The following is a 19,115-nucleotide window of genomic DNA, read 5'->3' on the forward strand; positions in this document are numbered from 1 at the left end:
GCTGGTGTAAAACTGTACGGCTACAAAGGATAGTCCTTCGGATACTGTTAAATACGGCTCCCGACTAGCTTCTATTAAAATCACTCCGGGGGCTTAGGACTCCCAAGTGGTACTTCAGGAGCTTCTGGAAGCTCATCTGCTTGTGCTACTGGAAGAAAGAGGTGGGACGCTCACCTGGGAGCAGCCAGGGCGCCCCGCTCAGAAGTGCAGGGCCCGCCCCCCGCCCCCCACCCCTGGGTGGACCCGCCGACCCTGGTTCCCGCTGCCAGGGGCCGGGCAGGAAGGGGGACCCTCCGCGCCCCCCCCCCAAGCCTGGAAGAAACCTTCGCAAGGGTCAGTCTCGCTGGCGCGGACGAGACCCGCCGCCGCACACAGGGCTTGTCCAGATCGGGGGACCGGGGCGCGGGGAGGCGCGCCAGCCGGGGGCCGGGCCGGGCGGGGGCGGCGGGGGGGCGGCGGGAGGGCTGCGGGGACCCTCCGGGCCGCCGCCCAGGCGCCGCCCAACCGCCGCAGGCACCGTCCCGCGCGCCGCCGCGGGGCCCCGCTCCGGCCAGGTGGCGGTCCGCGCCCCCGGGTCCTCGGGAGAGCCCCTCCCCTGGGAGCCTGCAGGCGGGGCGGCGGGGCGCGGGGGGGGGGCGAACCCCGGAAAGCAGTCGGCAGACGCGCGCCCCGCCGCCCCCGCCGCGGTGCCGACTGCCCAGCTGCGCTGCGGGGGGCGCGGGGCCTGGACAGCCGGGGGCTCGGGGTGGGGGGTCCTGGACAGCCGGGGGGCTCGGGGGTGGGGGGTCCTGGACAGCCGGGGCCTCGAGGGTGGGGGGTCCTGGACAGCCGGGGCCTCGAGGGTGGGGGGTCCTGGACAGCCGGGGGCTCGGGGGTGGGGGGTCCTGGACAGCCGGGGCCTCGGGGGTGGGGGGTCCTGGACTGCCGGGGGCTCGGGGGTCGGGGGGCCTGGACCGCCGGGGCCTCGAGGGTGGGGGGTCCTGGACAGCCGGGGGCTCGGGGGTGGGGGGTCCTGGACAGCCGGGGCCTCGGGGGTGGGGGGTCCTGGACAGCCGGGGCCTCGAGGGTGGGGGGTCCTGGACAGCCGGGGGCTCGGGGGTGGGGGGTCCTGGACAGCCGGGGCCTCGGGGGTGGGGGGTCCTGGACAGCCGGGGGCTCGGGGGTGGGGGGTCCTGGACAGCCGGGGCCTCGAGGGTGGGGGGTCCTGGACAGCCGGGGGCTCGGGGGTGGGGGGTCCTGGACAGCCGGGGCCTCGGGGGTGGGGGGTCCTGGACTGCCGGGGGCTCGGGGGTCGGGGGGCCTGGACCGCCGGGGGTCGCGGGGGCGCGGGGCCTGGATAGCCGCAGGGAGCGGGGAGCGGGGGGCGCGCGGGAGTCGGGGGGCGGGGGCGCGGGCTCTGGACAGGCCGGGGCGCCGGGGCGCGGGGTGTGCGGGGGCGTGCGCTGGGGACGCGGGGCGGCGCGGGGAGCGGGGGCCCGGACAGCCCGCGGGGGGAGGGGGGAGCGCGCGCTCGGCGGCCGGGGCGGGGGCGGGGGTGTCGCGGCCGCGGACCCCGGGCCTCGGGTCCCAGCTCGGGCGCGCCCCGGGGGGACCCCGCTCGGCGCGCCGGCCCCGCCGCCCCCGCCCGCGCCCCCCGCGCCCCGCGCGGTGCCCGGAGATGCTCCGCCGCAGACCCGGGACCCCTCAGGCGCCTCTTCCCGTCCCTCTGCCAAATCGCAGCGCCTGTACTTTTCCAGCTCCCTTTTTTCCCTCTTGAAATTGAAAGTTATTGAGGTCGCTCGGGGTTGTTGCTGCGGCGGTTTTCTTCCCCGCCCCCGAGCTCCCGCCCCCCGCAGCCACCCCCTCCCCTCCCCTCCCCTCCCCTCCCCCTCCCTCCCTCCCTCCCTCCCCGCCGCCGCCCGCCCGCCTCCACTGGAGCGGCTCCTGCTCGCGGACGGCAGAAGCAGCTCGGGGTCTGTCCGCCGCCCCTGGGCCATGGCCGCGCTGCCCTCGGCGCCCCCTGCGCTGCGATCCGCGGGCCCCCGCCGCTGTCGCCGCAGCCGCCGCCGCCTCTGAGCCCGGACCCGCCGCCCGGACCCGGACCCGCCGCCGCCGCGCACCATGCTACCTGCGGCCGCCCCGGCGAGGCCGCTCGCTGCCCGGGGAGCCCGCGCCGCTCGCGGTGCCGACAGCCACCCTCGCGGAGCCGCCGCGGCGCCGGGCTCGGGCAGCTGGCACGTCCAGTAGTGGGCGTCCCCGCCCGCCCCGCTCGGGTGGCCGCCCGGCGCGCCCCTCGGAGCCCGGGGCCAGGTCGTCCGCCGCGGGCTCGCGCGCCCCGAGCCCCAGCGCCTGCCCCGGTCCCAGACGCTTGCTGCTACGGTTAACAGAAGCAGGAGGAAGGGACGGGAACCGCTACTGGGTTACTATGCACTTGCGACTCATTTCTTGGTTTTTTATCATTTTGAACTTTATGGAATACATCGGCAGCCAAAACGCCTCCCGGGGAAGGCGCCAGCGAAGAAGTAAGTGCCGGGCTTCGTGCGCCAGGGCTCCCCCGCCGCGTCCACCTGTCGGGCGGCCCCGCGCCCTCGGCCCCTCGGGGCTCCCTCGCGCCCCTCGGGTATCCCTCATCCCCCTCCGGGTGCCCTCGCCTCCCTCCGGGCTCCTCGTCCCCCTCCGGGTGCCCTCGCCCCCGTACGGGCTCCTCGCACCCCTCGGGGCTCCCTCGTCCCCCTCCGGGTGCCCTCGCCCCCGTCCGGGCTCCTCGCACCCCTCGGGGCTCCCTCGCCTCCGCCGCATCCCCGCGGGCGCGAACCTGGCTGCCGCCCCTCGCTGCTCCGGGTTCGAGGGGAAGCCGCGTGCGTTCGCTAGACGGGCTCGAGGTGTCTGCGCGCCCCCGGGGCCGGGGGTGGGGACCGCGGGGAGCCGAGCTGCCGAGTCCGCGCCGGGGGAGGCGCGCAGAGACCGCGCTCGGGGGGCGAGCAGCCCGGGAGCCGGCGGGGGCGCGAGAGGGCGGGCGGGGCGCCCCGGCTGGGCGGCTGCAGCGCCGCGAGCGCCTGGGGACGGCCCGGGACGCGGATGCCCGCCCACGCCCTTGCCCGGCACGCGGAGCGCGGGGCCGGCCGGGGTCGGGCTCCTCCGAGGGGCCCCGCGGGGCAGAAGCGCGCGGAGGTGCGCTTCCCCACCAAGCTCGGGGCGCGCCTCCCGGGCCGCCCGCGTCCGCCCGCCGCTCCGGGTGGGGCCGCGCGACAGGTCGTCCGGGACCCGGCGCCCGCGCTCCCTCCGCCGCGCTCGGGGTGCCCGGCACGGGAGCTGGGCGCGCGGAGGGCGCCGCGTCCTGCCCCCCGGAGACCTGGTGCCCGCGGAGGGCGCGCTGCAGGCTGCGGGGCCGCGGCCGGAGGAGCCCAGGACGACGCCCCTGCCACCCCCGCCGCCGGGTGCGGGGCACGGGCAGGAGGGCTGGGGACGCCCCGCCGCCGCCGTCTGCGCCCCGGACGCGAGGGGCCCCGAAGGCTCCCCGTGTGCCGCCGGCCTCGGGCGGACGCGGGCCGGTTCGCCTGCGCCCCGGGGCCGCGCAGCGAGGGGCGGGGGGCCCGGAGGGGTTTGCGGCCTCGGTTCCCCCGCGTCCCCCTTCGCTCAGCCGCGCCCCGGGGTCCCCGCCGCCCCTTCGCCGGCCCCGGGCGCCTGCTGCCCCGCGCTGCCCCGCGCAGCATCCCCTTCTCCCCGCCGGGACCCCGGGGCCGCCAGTGTAGACAGGGGCGCCTCCGATCGCAGCGCGGGGCCCCGTTTCTGAAGGAGGCCCCCCGGGAGGGCGAGCTGGCGGTGCCTCGGCTCCCGCCGGGCCCGGGCTGGAACCTTCCTCGGGAGGAGCCGCCTCTGGACCTGCCGCCGTCGCCTCCAGGCCGAGTCGGAGGCGCAGCGGGTGAGCGCGGGACAGGGGCTGGGAGAGCTCCCCTGCCCGGGATGCTGCGGCTGCGGCCGCGCCCTGCGGTCGGCCTCCGAGGCCGGGTCGGCCGGTGAACTCCTGGGAGAGGGGCGACCCCTTGCGTCCTCGGAGGAGACCGACCAGGCCCTTGGCAGGTGCAGTGTGGCTCCTGGAGAAACGGGGGGGGGGGGGGGGGGGCGCACAGGGAAGGGTGTTCAATGTCCAGAAACCCAGGGCCGAATTGCAGTGTGCACATACTCGTTTCTTTGGAAATTTCTTCAGCGTGTAAGAAGGTTTTCCTCCAGTACGGTCTGGGAAAACGAATTTTGATGAAAGATAAAGTAGTAAAGGTATTTTCGAAAAAAAATAATAAAAAGCCATTACTTTTTCCTAAAAAAAAAAAAAGACAACTAACATGAAGCTTTAAGAGTATTATCCCTTTGGGCCTGTGGTTAAATAGCTTCACTTTCCTAGACTTTTAAAAACCTTCTCTAAAAATACCAGAGGTGGAATTTGAGGTGTTAAGAGCTGGTTTTTTTCCAAGTGTTTTGAAAGTGGTCTCTTGAATGTTTTAGTGCAAAAGTTTCTTGCCAAGAAAAAAAAAAGACATTTGTTTGTAGTGTTCAGTATTGTCAAGTCTAAGCAACCATGGCTAATACTCAGATGTAGCAGATAAAGCCACATTAGTATTCTCCGGCTTTCCTGCTGTACCTTTTGTCCGTACTTTGTGAAAACTAGTGTTCTTATAGGAGAAGGAGCGTTTTTTAAAAAAGATTTTATTTATTCATGAGACCCAGAGAGAGAGAGAGGCAGAGACACAGGCAGAGGGAGAAGCAGGCTCCCTGCAGGAAGCCCGACATGGGACTCGATCCCACGACCCCAGGATCTGACCTGAGCCAAAGGCAGACGCTCAATGGCTGAGCCATCCAGGTGTCCCAAAAAGAGCCTTTAAACATAAATTTTGTACCTTAAAAAAATATCTCTTGAGTCATCAGTGAGTAAATACACAATAACTTTTTTTACCTATTTGGATTCATATACAGCTCCTAGAGGTGACTAACTTGAATTTGTTTACGATAAAAATGAAACGCAACCCTTATTCAAGATTCCCCAACCAGCAGTGTTTTCAGAGGCAAGATTTGGTTTTAAGTACAGTGTTGAATCAAGAACCCCCAATTCCAGCTCTGTCCTGGCAACTTAGTACGGTCAGGTTTGGAATTCCACGCTATCTGCTAATGAAAGTAAAGGTCATACTTGCCGTAATGATAATAAGCACAAAACCTCACTATTGCACTGCATTTTTACATGAGTGATACGCTCAGACCCCTAAATAGTAACTTGAAGTGTAGGTATTAATAGTCCCATTTTACAGAGAAAGAGTCTGAGAAACAGAGGCTAAGTAACTTCTACAAAGCCGTACAGCTGGTGGGTAGAGCTGATCTGCTTTTTCACTACCTGGTGATCTATGTCAGAGAGAGGATGCCAGGTATGTTAAGTAATAAATGTGATGGTCTCCAGACTCTCATTTATCCACTTTGTTTGGAGAATAAGCTCTTCTGGTTGACTGGAAATTTTTGAACTGCTATTTATGTTATTATACATTAGCGACCAATGTCAAAGAATTCAATATCTAGTAATAACAGTAATAGTGGAGAGCAGTAGCGAAGCTTGCTAAATATAATAACATTGCTTGGTTATTCAGAAGACGTTATAGGATCATATTACTCCAGAAGATTACTTTTAGAAACGTCAGATGCCTTTGTAGTATCCTTTTTATTTGATGCCATCTATTAATTGGGTTTTAATTGTCTGGATTCTATATACACACGAGTTTTGAAAAGCTATTGCGTGCATAATAATTACAAAGCTCCGATTGCATAATCTGTAAAGCTTCTAAAAATCCTTCATAAATATCTGAAATAAAGGAGTAAGAATACAAGGGAAATAGTGGTAATAAGATAAAACCATCTTATCGGAATATATTGTTGGTCATTGCCCATGACCTTATTTCAGATTTTGAGCCATTCTTTGAGATTCTGATACACTCTTGGTAATAACACTGCTAATTCTGGTAAATAACAAGTTAACTCTAGGCTAGAAAAATCTTTCATTCGACCATGCATGTTGTAATATTAATTTTGAATGGAAGTATGGTTTGGATATTGGCTACAATGCGTTTTCTCACTTGTCTACTTCAGTTACCAGTCTACTTTGTTTTTGAAAGAGACATTGTTTAATACATAGGAGACACAGTATAAAATTTTTTGGAGAAAACACATCCTGCAACGTATCATGTGATATCTACATGAATCAAAGTCACAAATTTAAACTCTCAGGCTGTAATGGCAACACCTAAAAAAAAAGCAAAAAAAAAAAACTTTATCTTTGTAAATTTTAATATATATTATAATATATAACTATAATTATTATACTATCAGAGTTATTTCTTAAAATATCCTTTTGTCATACTGTTTTAATTATTTATTGCTTCAGTAGAAGGATTTTACTTAGAACATTAAGGATGATGATTCTTAAATATTGTCTTTTTAATCCCCAGTTTTTCCATGTAAAGTAATTGAGAATATAAGAATGAGTGTGAAATTGACTTAATGTCAACATTTCGTTGTTCCTCTAAGCATGAAAAATGAACAGTATTTCACTTTCTAAGCAGATAACTTTTGCTAACTCATTGTTTCATTAAGTATTTACCCAGAATTTAATATTCTACAAATTAGATCCCCGGAAAGCAATGTGTGGAAATTACAACATGTAGTTACATTTGATTTTCAAGTTATGGGAAAACCATGCATGCCGCAGTACTACAAAACAAATTTATTAGTCATCTGATTATTTTAGACTATTTAAATCTGGACAGAGATCTCCAGATTACTACTAAATACCTGAAAATATTCTCCAGTTACATTTAATCTTTTTTTTTTAAATGCAGTTCTTTTAAATTCTATGTAATGTTGGTGGTATATTGTGTGGAGTTGTCAGAACCCTAAGTAGATTCAAGACCAAATGGTCCCTCTGCAATTACAAGAACAAAGTATCAAAAAATAAGACTTTTCTACATAGAGTGATTTCTTAAATCATCTTTCCCCGCTTTATCTGAATGTTTCATTTTGGATGTTGTCCTAACCTTTCTTCCTACTTCCCCGCTATCCGCTTATCCCACCCCCCAAAAAAATCCTTTTCCAAGTAGTGAATTCTTGAAATGCCATCAGAGTGGGTATTATATTTCAAGAAATGTAAGAATCAACTTTGGTTACCATTAGGAAAACATCATTCAGTCCTGAGAGCATGGTAAGGATCATGCAAGACAGTGTGTTGAAATTACGTGTTTTACTTGGTTAGAACTATTTCTTCTCTGAACAGTGCATTGAACACTGGCATGCTTTCGAGAATGATCATTTGAGAAGTGTTGCATCATAAATCACATAGATTTCTCTACCTTGCTTTTGATTTTGAGGGAAAATGTGGGTTGCTTTCTCAATTCTGAATGTTTTCTTCAGATTTAAAATGATTGGATTATCTTGAATTTACCATCGGTTGGACAACCCAGTAAGTTTGAAATGCTTTGCGACTCTACCTTAACAAACTATAAAAAGTGTAAAATATATGTCTGTAAAAATTTACTGGACATTTTTTTTTCTATTTAATCCTGCCCATCAGATCTTTCCTTTCAGGAATATTACTAGCATTCTGCTTAAAGTACTTATCCAGCAATACTGAAAAGAATGGAATGTTCCATTCTCAAGGACTATGGGGGTGCTGAGAATGCTTACTGTCTAAAAGTCATTGAGGGCTATGCAATCCTATTTTCTGCTCTGAAGAGTTTTCAACAACATGAAACTTTGAAGCAAAATGCCTACATTTTTTCTTCACATTTGAAAAGTTTGGATAATCTCAAAAATTCGTTTTAAAAGATATGGTTACAGGTGCCTCTTGTCTGATAAGAGGATTTCTGCTTTATTTGTAATCTTGGCAAAGGACCTAGTTACCATCTGCTGTCCTTACATTTTTTTCTGGAAGTTTCACATAGAAAACTCAGTGGTACTAAAGAATATGATTGCCCAATTAAATGTATATTTAATAGCTCTTAACTGTCATCATGCCTTATGCAAGAATCTAATCCAGTCTTCGAAACAGTACCTTATCAGGGTGCTTGCTATCTGACCTTTAGGAAACGATGAGTAGCAAGCATCCTAAGTTCACGCCAGAGACTGGGACCTACGATGCCATTGAGAGAATCCCCAGTGTCTGCTGGAGAGAAGTAGGCTGAGAAGTAGAGGATCTGGGTTCTAGATCCAGCACGCCTGCTGATATTTGAATAATCCAGGCAAGTCCCTTTACACCGCTTAAGATTGCAATTCCTCATCTGTGAAGTAAGGTGGTTGATCAACGAGTCATAGCTAAGCTATTGCTATAGTCTCTTATCATCTTTTTGGTCTGAGAACATAAACCGTGGCTGTGACGTAAATACTCACAGTTAAACAGCTCTTCTAAACTTGGCTGTCTTTTTCAACCGAGTTTAGGCGATGAAGACTGGAAGTGCAAACAAATATAAATATCCCCTTATTATAAGGAAATGTGGTTAAAGAGTACTTAATAAGCGCCTTATCAAAGTAGAGATGGAATTAGTTATACCATTTCTCACTCCTCGCAGTATCTAGTGCCCAGACACCATAGCCGTAGCATCGCTCAGCGTACTCAGGTTTTCAGTAGATCTGTCTTGTCCCAGGGCTTGGAGTCACAGGGAGCTGGCTTGGAATCCGGCTGGAGAGATGCTGAAGAACTCCCCTCCCGTGACAAGCTGTCAGGAGTGGCCTGTCCTGGAGTCGAGGCAGCAACTGCCATGGCCCACGTGTAAGATAATAAGGCCCCGTGTCAGGATAGTGGTGACTGACTGAGCAAGGGAATGTATAAAGCCGATAATTTATATGGATCGAACGTATAGGTCTTGGCAACTAGTTGGACATGAAGGGAAAAGAGAGGGAGGGACGTATTTGGCACCAGGCTTCGTAGTGTAAGGACTCAGATCTGGGTGAATGGAAAAGCAGTGGAGATAAACGAAAAGATGGGAAAGGAAAAGAAGCAGATTTGGTAGGAAGCTTATTTTTTCTTTTGAGCTGTCTTTACTTTGAGGGCCAGTAGAGCAAGTAATAGCTCAGAATCAAAGCCTCAGAGTGTCGGGTCTGAAGAGAAATATTTTGGAGTCAGAGAAAGGGGATAGTTGAACGCATGAGCTAAGATCTAGTGGTGCCGTATTTATTGTTATTAAAAGTGTTTGCATAGCTGACATTGAGATCTTTATTGGCAGTAACAAAATAAGAGTAATAAAAAAATAAGAGTAATTACATTGATGTACTTTGCCTGTTATCTAATATATCATTCTCAACTGAAGCCTCTCATTTTTATAATACTCTTTGTATTATATGAGACAGCGGTCACTGAGATTCAATTTTAAGTTGCCAAATCATGCCACTGATGATCGCACTTAGAAATCTCCTCACCCGTGGGACTGTATTACTTTGCCATAGATCATAGGAAAAGTGAAAAATGTTGTGATAATGAAAGATGCGTTCCCTTAAACTGTAAGAATGCTCTTTTTAAAAAAATCATTACATCTGGATCTGCCCTCGATTCATAAGGGTGGCAATCTCCTTTCAAGCAGATTTCTCCCCCAAAGTGTGCTCTCTTAAAATAAGAGGTTCTGAGGATGGGTTGGAACTTGAAGGAATCCAGTCGGTCCGTACAATGTGTGGATCATCTCTGAAACATCCCCACTGACTTAGTTATCCAGCCCCACCCCCTCTTTCTCTTCCAATTCAGTTGAGGCCTTCTGCATCAGAAGCAGGTAACCTCTTCTAAAGAGTCTCTTCTCCCAGTTCTCCGCCGAGCCCTCAGCATGGGCATGGGATTAGATTCAGTTACCTTAAAACATCTTTCTCGAATGAACAGGCAATAATGCAGTACACTGTGTTCACTCCCAAAAACTGTCCTCAGAAAACTAGCTGGTAAGCATATTTATAATTATACCCCAATACAAAGCACATTCCTGAGAGTAAGTGGTAAAGCAGCCCCCATTTTATAACCACATAATACAAACCACCACCACACAATATAAAATAACAGAATTTGTGAGATGCTTATTTTAGAACACTGTTTTTTTAACATATGCTTGATAAGTTGGTAAGAAAAAGAACAGCTTGTTTCTCGTGGTGACATTCTTTTCTTATACAAAGTGACCTCACAGGTACGAACACAGTCATCTTGACAAAGGCTGTCATGGAAGGAGAGGCAAGGCTCAGTCACATTTTGCTGATAAGAAAGAGACAAAAATGTTATGCCGAAGCGTGTACCAATGCCTCCTGGCAAACTGGAGTTTCATGGTTGTCAGAGCCGTTATATTTACATATATTTAAATATATTTAAATATATTAAATATAAATATGTATAAGTCCCATAAACCACTTTGCCTACAGGGGTGCAATATATATATATATATATATATATATATATATATAATATATATAATATATATATGTTATATATCATATATCATATATATAACATATATATGTTATTTTACTACACATTTGTATTTATTTGGTAAAGTGAATGTTGAGATACTTGATTATTATGTAAACAGCTGCCGTGTTTTAACCACCTGTGAGTTCCAGATCCTGTACTTGATGGTTTTGCAAATGTTATCTCATCTAGTCCTCACATTTGCCCTGTAAGGAAGGTGCCGATAGTCCCGTGTTTGTCACCTGCCATCACTCGACAAAGCTGTGGCGGGCCTGGGACTTCAGCCCATGTTGGGCTCCAAAGCCTGTGTCCTTCTCGGATTTCTTCACGTCCCCTCAACTACTGGGATTGGTACCTGGGGGCAGTCGTAGGTGCAGCTCCTCAGACCCACCTCAACTTTTCTTTCCCTTACTCTCTCCTCACTCATTCTTCCTTCCTACTTGTTGAACAGCTATAAATGTTTCCAAACATTTACTATTGAGGTTGCTTCTGATTTTCTAGGACTTTCTCCCACTTTTCTTTCTTCCTCCTTCCTCTTCTCTCTCTTTCCTTAAACTCACCTTGTTGATGGTTATTAAACATAAAAAGTTGCAGATTGTTTTTCCCTTAGAAGCAATAGGATAGCACATTTTATGCGAAGTACTCTAAGATTATTCTTCTCATCTACCATGTGCATATCCAGGAGAAGATTAACTTAGGCATGAGGATATGGCAAAGTCTATAATTTTGCAGTTAAATATCAAAATCCTTCTATGTAATTTACAACCACAACAGATACTTCACTGGCTAGTTTTTGTTTTCCAGAAAAGTCATCTTTATGGTGCTTCATAAAATCTGCTATTCGTATTACTTTTGCCGTGAGTATTAACGGTAATCTCCACTCCAAATTCTTGCTTTATGGGCCTTGGTATAGTGATTTCAAACCCTGATTTGAAATCAACCCTGATTTCAAATTGGAATCACCTGGAGATCTTAAAAAAAAAAAGAAAAGGAAAAAAAAAGGGCCAGACTCCATCCTCGACCAAATGAAACAATCTCTAGGTGATGGGGCCTGGACATATGTATTTGCAGATGTTGTCCCAAGTAATTTGCACCCGAGACTGAGAACTACTATTGGACCCTTAATTCAAGAATAACTATGACAGCTAAGCAACTGTGAAAAAACAGGGCCAGCTTCGTGGGGGTGAGGCAGACAAAATGGACCTGTGTGGGGTGTGATAAGAAATGAGACCCATTTTGGTTATCCATGGAGTGGTCTTGAACTTGTGGCACCGACTAAAGCCAACGAGAGCATCTGATAGAGAATCTTCTCGGCCAGAGAGTCTAAGCAAAGAGAGCGAGTGCGCACAGGGAGAAATGCCACTGAGTTTCCCAGACGCCGCCTTGGTAGGACTTGGCGGGGCAGGGGGCTGGTGGACAAGCTGCGACCCCAGGTGAGTGTGCTCCCCACTGGGCCCCTCTGTGGGGGGCGAGGCAGGGACGGACAGAAGATGGGGGACCAGCCATACCCCAGATTTTTTCTCAAAGCTGCTTAATGATAAACAAGTGTTTCCATGTCTTACCAGATGATTGGGACTGTGCCCTAGAGTACGCTTTGTTTCTAGAAAACACATAGTGGTTAGAAAACTGCCTAACAAGAAATAAACATTCTTTTATAGTTTCTACAATTCCTGACTAACTTCAGATTGACTACTGTTGATCAGTAAAACTACTATAAATAGCAGAGTTTTAACTCCATCTTAATGGCTTTCGTGGTAGGTGGTTTGCTCATGAACTTACTGCTTTTACTTCTCTCCTAATGTGCTCTTCCTTGGGTGGTTATCTTCATTCCACCTCACTTATTATTATTCTTTTCTAGTCCATGAAGGATTTTCAAGCCTTGTCATAAACCAGGGAAATCTCCATGTAAAAGTGAAGTGGAAATCTGGGCTTCCTGTCAGACTTAATTCTGCTTGTTAAGGGGGCTCCTTGGGAGAATTTGGGTTCTAGTGAGTCACTAGGCCAAATCCCAATAACCACAATTGCCAAAAGTAATTAGACTGAGGAAAGCCAGGCTTCTTGGGAGGAGGGTCATCACAGCACGCTTGAGCCATTGCTCCGTGGTCAGACCTAGTTACTTGTCCCTGAGGATTGGGAGCAATCCGGAGTTACAGAGAGCAGGAGAGCCACCAGAAAACAATGCTTTTCCACCAATTTTTTTTTTCTTCAATAGATTATTCACCCTAAGCATGCAAGAGATAGAAGTATGCACAGTTGTCACCATCATCTTATAAACCACTTTGCCTGCGGGGGTGCGAATGCGCACAGTACTCCTGCTGTCTTCACTGCAGAGTCTCCTCCTCCCTTCCTCAGTAGATAAAAAGAACTTAAGGAATTTGGTGTAAGGCTTTGTAAAAGGGGTATCTGATTAGGAGGGGAAGGGAAGAGATCCTTGCAAACATCCTAAATTTAATTTAAGTATGATATTACTGAAGTAACATTTGGAAATAAGAAAATTGTAGTGCATTTCCAGGACAAGGGATCTAAAACCTCCGGAGCAAGGACAGGGCCGAGGGTACACTCAGGATTTCTTGTACTGGAAAAAAAAAAAACATTTAGAAATACGATGCTATAGGGGCGCCCGGGTGGCTTAGTCAGGTACGTGACTGCCTTCAGCTCAGGGCATGATCCCGGGGTCCTGGGATCGAGCCCCACTTTGGGCTCCCTGCTTGGCGAGGAGCCTGCTTCTCCCTCTGCTCTCTCTCTCTCTCTCTCTCAGATAAATAAAACCTTAAAAAGGAAATATGATGCTGTATCTAAAGATAAGTTATCAATAAGTGGAGCTCTAATTCTAAACTTTGAGTATGTTAGATGTCAGAAGACTGTTAAGCCTTTTTATAGGAAAATATTCACGGAGCACAAATATATTTGTGCTTCATCATCTAAGGGAAAGTCCACCTTTGAAACTATTGGCATTGCCTCAAATATCCAGAAAGGATACACTGTCTGCCTCATGTGATGGATCTTTAATAGTACGAAGACACAGAGTTTCCCACTGTTCAGGGTCCTTAAATGTGGTAAGTTTCACATTCCTTTATAATTTAGAATAATCTCGGTATATTTCGATACTCCTATGACTTTGCACTAGTAGCTCCTTTTGTTCAAACATGTGGCTGGGTGGTATTGCTTATTTTAAATCCACAGAGAGGCAGGCAGGCAGAGCCCTTTCCTGGCCAGCCTCCTCTGGCAGTTGAGCCCAGGTAACGTTTGGCCAATGGCCCCTGACCTCCTGCGCTGTGCGCACTGCAGAGTTATCATGACCTGCAGGCAACACGGTATTCCCGAGTTAGTGGCTCCGTATACCTGATTTTCTTTGGTCTTGAATTTGATGATGAGCTAATCTAAGAATAGAAGAATTTAATTTTGGAAACCTAGCAGCAAAACTATGACCTTTATTTCCTTGAGTCTCTATGTTTTGGTGGCATGTCCTTTCTGCCACAAAATAGAAAAGATACAGACAAATGCTGCTTGGCCTCAGACCATATGAGCACATATTGAGCTGCTGAACATTTGGTTTTTTGTAGAATTCAGTGTTGTTTTTCCAATTTATGACCAGTCTGTTGATCTAAGTCCTAAGGGGCCTTCACTGCTGTTTGGCAATAAGAAAAAAAGCCCACAGGTGGCATCCTCAGCCGCTCCTCCCTCTATTCCCCGCCCTCCTCACTTCATGCCATCCTCAAGCCAACTCTTAAGGTAACTCTTAGCCCCTTCCACAAAGAAGGGGCGATCTCTCTTTCCTATAGCACATTTCCAAGACATCCACCCAGGTTTCTAGTCCAGAGCTTGATGCAGACCCAAGCTTTTAACATAGATCAGTGGAATTCCCTCAGAACCCGGTTACCCCGGCAGGATGGTGGAGATGCATACTTGACCCGAGTATCCATAATCAATAGCATGTGCCTTTCCACCCAGCACTGAGCTTCCGGGACCCAGTCCTGATTCATGTGTGTTTTCAGACCTGTGAGCATTATATCTCCATACCTCAAAGTTTAATTTCTTTTTTTTTAAGATTTTATTTATTCATGAGAGACAGAGAGAGAGGCAGAGACACAGGCAGAGGGAGAAGCAGGCTCCATGCAGGGAGCCTGGTGTGGGACTCGATCCTGGGGCCCCAGGGTCATGCCCTGGGCCGAAGGCAGGCACAAAACTGCTGAGCCATGCAGGGATTCCCCTCAAAGTTTAATTTCTAATAGAGTAAAGGAGACTTCCAGAAAAAAGGAGCTCCCAACCATTTCAGGCTACCACTGCCATTTTCAGCACCCATGTGGACATCTGACCAGCTTTCCAGAAATTCATTAAAAACTGTCTCTGAACTTAATATATTGCCCATACTATAAATGAAGAGTTTATAATCCCAGAAAGTTTTATTTGATAGTGTTTAACCAAACTATTTAATTAGCAGGTTGAGAGGCAAAAGGGCTACTTTTCTTCAGGTAAGAACACATTTCCAATGAAAATTGCCAACATTTTCCAGTGCAGGATATTTTCTCTACCCTTCCTAGCCCCAAATCACTTCCTCAAATACTCTCCAAATTCTAAACCAATGCTAAGATGAGTCGAACAGTCTTAATTTTAGAATCTTCCAAAGAAAAAACAAACACACAGACAGCTGAGTTAATTTATAAAACACTGCTGCATTTATCTTGGCAGATTTCGGGTCTCTCCTGTTTAAGTCTTGCATGCTAACTCTCACTCAGCAATTCATGGAAGCAACAAGTCAGTTCTATTAAGCACCTTGGGACCCTCGCGCAGAGTAAGTCTGGTGTTTCTTCACACCTCTTGTACAAGTTTCTTTTCTCATACACAATTTATTTACCGGGTCTCTGAAACCTAAATAATTCCTTTAGTTTAAACCTGAAGCAAACGGAGAGTCATTTTTACAAGAGCAATAAACGAAAGTGGCTGTTGAGATACTTTACTTGAATTGGTCTACACACTGAAGTACCTTTTTGTTAATACAAACCCTTCAGACTCCAGCAAGCAGCTCCCTGAAATTCTAGGACTGCTTAAAATTATACGACCAGGGACCAGGAGTCTCCCCTCCCCCATGCCAGTTCCCTGCTCCTGGGAGTATGCCAGCAATTTTGCAGGATTCATTCTGACAACTGTTCTGGTGTAAATATTTAGAGAAATCCTTTCCATTAGAGATTAAACAAAGTGTAAGTAACTGTTCCTAAAGGATAGGTCTTATTAATGTTTGCAAGGGTAGGCCTTATGCTATCTGATGCACAGATTCCAATACACTGGAAAAGACTAAGGGTAAAAGAATCAAAAGAGGAATTACGTTCAACTGTACCTAATGTGACCTGCAAAATATAATTTTAAATTATCGCCGCAGAGACATGGTTCAATTTGCACAGAATGTAGGGGAAATGAGTTAATTTTAGTTGAAAATAATAAAGATTTGCTACTGGTGTTCCAGTGCTTTAAAAAAGATGGAGGAGGATGGTGATTACAGATCTCTTCATCAACATGTTCAAGAGCAGTTTTTACCTGTGTGTCCATGCTCCCTCCCAAATAAAGTAATATATCTGAGATCCTGCTTTACATAAGCTCTGGTTTCTATATTATTATTTAAAGACTATTAAAAGGGATAACGGCTGGGCTCTGGTGCTTATATCAAATATCACTTGTTAAGATAGCATGGTACCCTAGCCCCAAGGGGCCGAAGCGCCCCCATGTTCCACTTCTGCATCTTCTTATTTGCTTGAGATTTTCAAATATTTATTATGTATGTACTAGGGGATAACACAGCTAAGTAATTGAAAGCATCAGAGGCTTCACTGACTAAATTTCAAATGAATTCTCCACTATTAATGATTAGAATACTTGACTAGAAAAGGTGTATATCCTTTAGTTATTGTTAGTTTCTGCCTTTGATGATTTAGGACCTACACTAAAATCTAAAAAGCTTTGAATTTTAATTCACTTACTTTATTGGTGTCACTATCTCAGATTTCTTAGTGGTATATGCAGTTTGCTTTCTTTATAGGAGTAGGATTTTTTTTTTTACATAAGGATTTTCCCCCTCTGTATAAAAGCGCTGTAGAAAAAAAGATGCTGTGTAAATAATGCTATTAAAATATCTACAGTGGGATTTCACTTTTCCTTATTTTGCTTCGAATGTATAATGACAGTTCTTCACTGCTGAGTCTTCAGTTGAGTCCCACTTGAATCCCAAATTTGTCCACAATGTAGCAAAGAAAAATAAAATAAGTTTAAGGAAGAGGAAATGGAAATTTCATAAACTTTATTGTAGAAGAATAACATCTTTCTAATCGTCTTTTTTGGATCTATATCTTCTGGATTTTGGACTGCAGTTCAAGAAATCCCATGTTAGAGGGCAAGTGGGTTGATTTCTAATCATATTCCGCCCTATAATCTAGATAAACCATTGTTTTAGTCTGCGATTGTGTTGCACCCCTTATAAAATGGGACTCGTAATCTTTGACTTATCTGAAAGCAAGAGACTGATCTCAGAGTCCCCCCAACAGGAAAATCAAAGAGCTCTTCCTTTTCCTTAGAGAGTTGTCAGTCACAACTTCAGGAATGTGGAGTTAGGGCTGCAGTTCAAAAGCACGAGTTTCTTTTTATACTTACACGGAGTTTGTTAGACCATATGTTTTTTTTAAAGCTAGCAGGTGAAAAAAGAAATTCTATCGGAAGAAAAATATGAGGAAAGATTGAAATTAAACTTAGCCCTAACTAAAACAGCATAAATCCATTCATGTGGCAGTGATTTATTGAACATTTAGCACATGCTAAAATTACAAAAGTGAGCAAAGCACACATTAAACCTGCTTTTGTGGCATGTCCCGGTGGTTAAAGAAAGAACCTAGGAACCTACCTAGAATTAAACGTTTTCCGGCTAAAGGTAAATCAGAGCTGTTAGATACTCTTTCTAAGCTGCAGAACATTTCTTTTTAAGGCTTGTTTAAAGAGAATTGGAAATTAATGAGATAGTTTACAAACGAGCGAGCCAATGCACATTCAGATTTTTCTCTGGAAAACAAGGCTATCGAACAGCATGTGAGGACGAAGCAGGAAGGTGGAAGGAAGATCAACTGAAAACACTGGAATTTATTGGGCCTCCCAGTATTATCTTGTCTGAAAATTTATGACCAATGAATAAGAGTCATCGTTTAGCATGACGTCTTTGACAATCATAGGAAGTATGCTATGCGTATTGTAAACGTAGTTGGCATTGTTAGGTAAAGCTTGTAATGAAAGGACGTAGTTTGGCTGAGCAAATTTCCCTTTTCGGCACATTGACTAATTTCTATAGTTGAACTTTCACGCTAGTTCACTAACTGGAATTACTTTTACCAAACAAATATTAAAATGCCATGTGCTTAAAAATAGTGCATTTTTGTCCATCTCACGGAGGCATTCTTTTCAAACCTTTTATGGTAACCCCTTGACCACCCCATGCGACATACCATCCGATCGACTTAAAGCACCACGTTGGCAAACACATATCAATGTGTTATTTGGACGTCTTACGTAAGTCTCCTGATGAGCTTTCCTGACACCGGTTGACAGCTTTCATGATGTCGGGTGCCACGATGCAGAGCCTTGCAAAGGGCACGATGCAATTATTTTCAGTATGTTGTTACTAACTTGTGAAAGCTTTTGAGTAAAGAAAGGCACATATCAGGTGTTTTTATGTATATCATCTCTTGTAAACCTCACAACAACCTCACGATACATTTTATCTATTTTGTAAGTGAAGAAACTGAGGCTCAAAACCACGAAGCAACTGCCCCGAGTGACAGCCCGCAATGGTAGGGGTGAGAGTATACCCAGACCCTCTGACTTAGCGCACAGCTGTCCCGTCCCACTCTGCTTTTCATCAAGAAGAGAATGCTGGAGGAGGTGGCAGTGGGGGGAGGTTCTCTCCGCAGCCGAGACGGTCCTCCTCGTGGCCCCTGAATGAGCTGAGTGACACAGGCGGCTCCTGGGCAAGAGCACCACGGAGAAGCCTTTCAGCTGTTTGGAGAGCAGGGGCCTGATAAGATCTGAACTATTGTTCCTAGAAGCTCGCTCTGTCTGCCGCCTGGTAGCAGTAGTCCCGGGGAAGTGGAGTGATGGGGGCTCTCTTAGTTAAGGATGCAGAATCCGTGGGGAAGAGTGGTGGTGATGGGGGGCGAGTGGGACTCTTAGATTCCTGGCTTTGGCACCTGGACAGGGCCCTTTAAGGCGATACACGAGATTAGAGCAAGAGCACGAGCACGTGTGGATTAGGTATGCAACACCTTTTAGTAGCAGGAAGGTTTTGGGGAGTGGCCTATGCCAGCCTAATCTCCCCATATTACTTAAGAGGGGGAAAAAAATAAAAGAGTCCCGAGAAGTAGGTCAGCTGCCTGAAGTCACTTGGTAGTGGACCCTCGAGTAGAAACAGCTCCTGTGGCCATTCTACAACACCAAAGGCCACCCAGCAGATAGGTGCCAAGGATGGCCTTCCAGAGAAGTCTTCTGTGGATCTTCTGGCAACATGATTCTTATTTGTTTAGTTAAAGGTCATTTCAAAGAGAATTATCTGCTTGCTGGAGCAACACTTATTTCACAATCTCTTTATTTCCTTACTCCATGAGATCCAAATCTAAAAAGTTACTATAACCTGTTGCCCCAGTCTAAC

General features: G+C 48.2%; 1 protein-coding gene across 2 annotated transcripts in view; it reads left to right on the forward strand.

Annotated features, from left to right (window-relative positions):
- Positions 1-2,028: 2,028 nt before the first annotated feature.
- Positions 2,029-19,115, forward strand: part of RSPO3 (R-spondin 3) — an 84,233-nt gene continuing 67,146 nt past the window's right edge. The window contains exon 1 of one of the 2 annotated variants that reach the window (XM_055310575.1): positions 2,029-2,501. In XM_055310575.1, coding sequence (XP_055166550.1) covers positions 2,405-2,501 — 97 coding nt within the window. In that variant the 5' untranslated portion in view covers positions 2,029-2,404. The remainder of the gene's footprint in view (positions 2,502-19,115) is intronic. The other variant, XM_055310576.1, reaches the window with a different exon arrangement.

This window comes from Nyctereutes procyonoides, unplaced genomic scaffold, assembly GCF_905146905.1.
Source record: "Nyctereutes procyonoides isolate TBG_1078 unplaced genomic scaffold, NYPRO_anot_genome, whole genome shotgun sequence".
NCBI classification, from domain to species: Eukaryota; Metazoa; Chordata; class Mammalia; order Carnivora; family Canidae; genus Nyctereutes; species Nyctereutes procyonoides.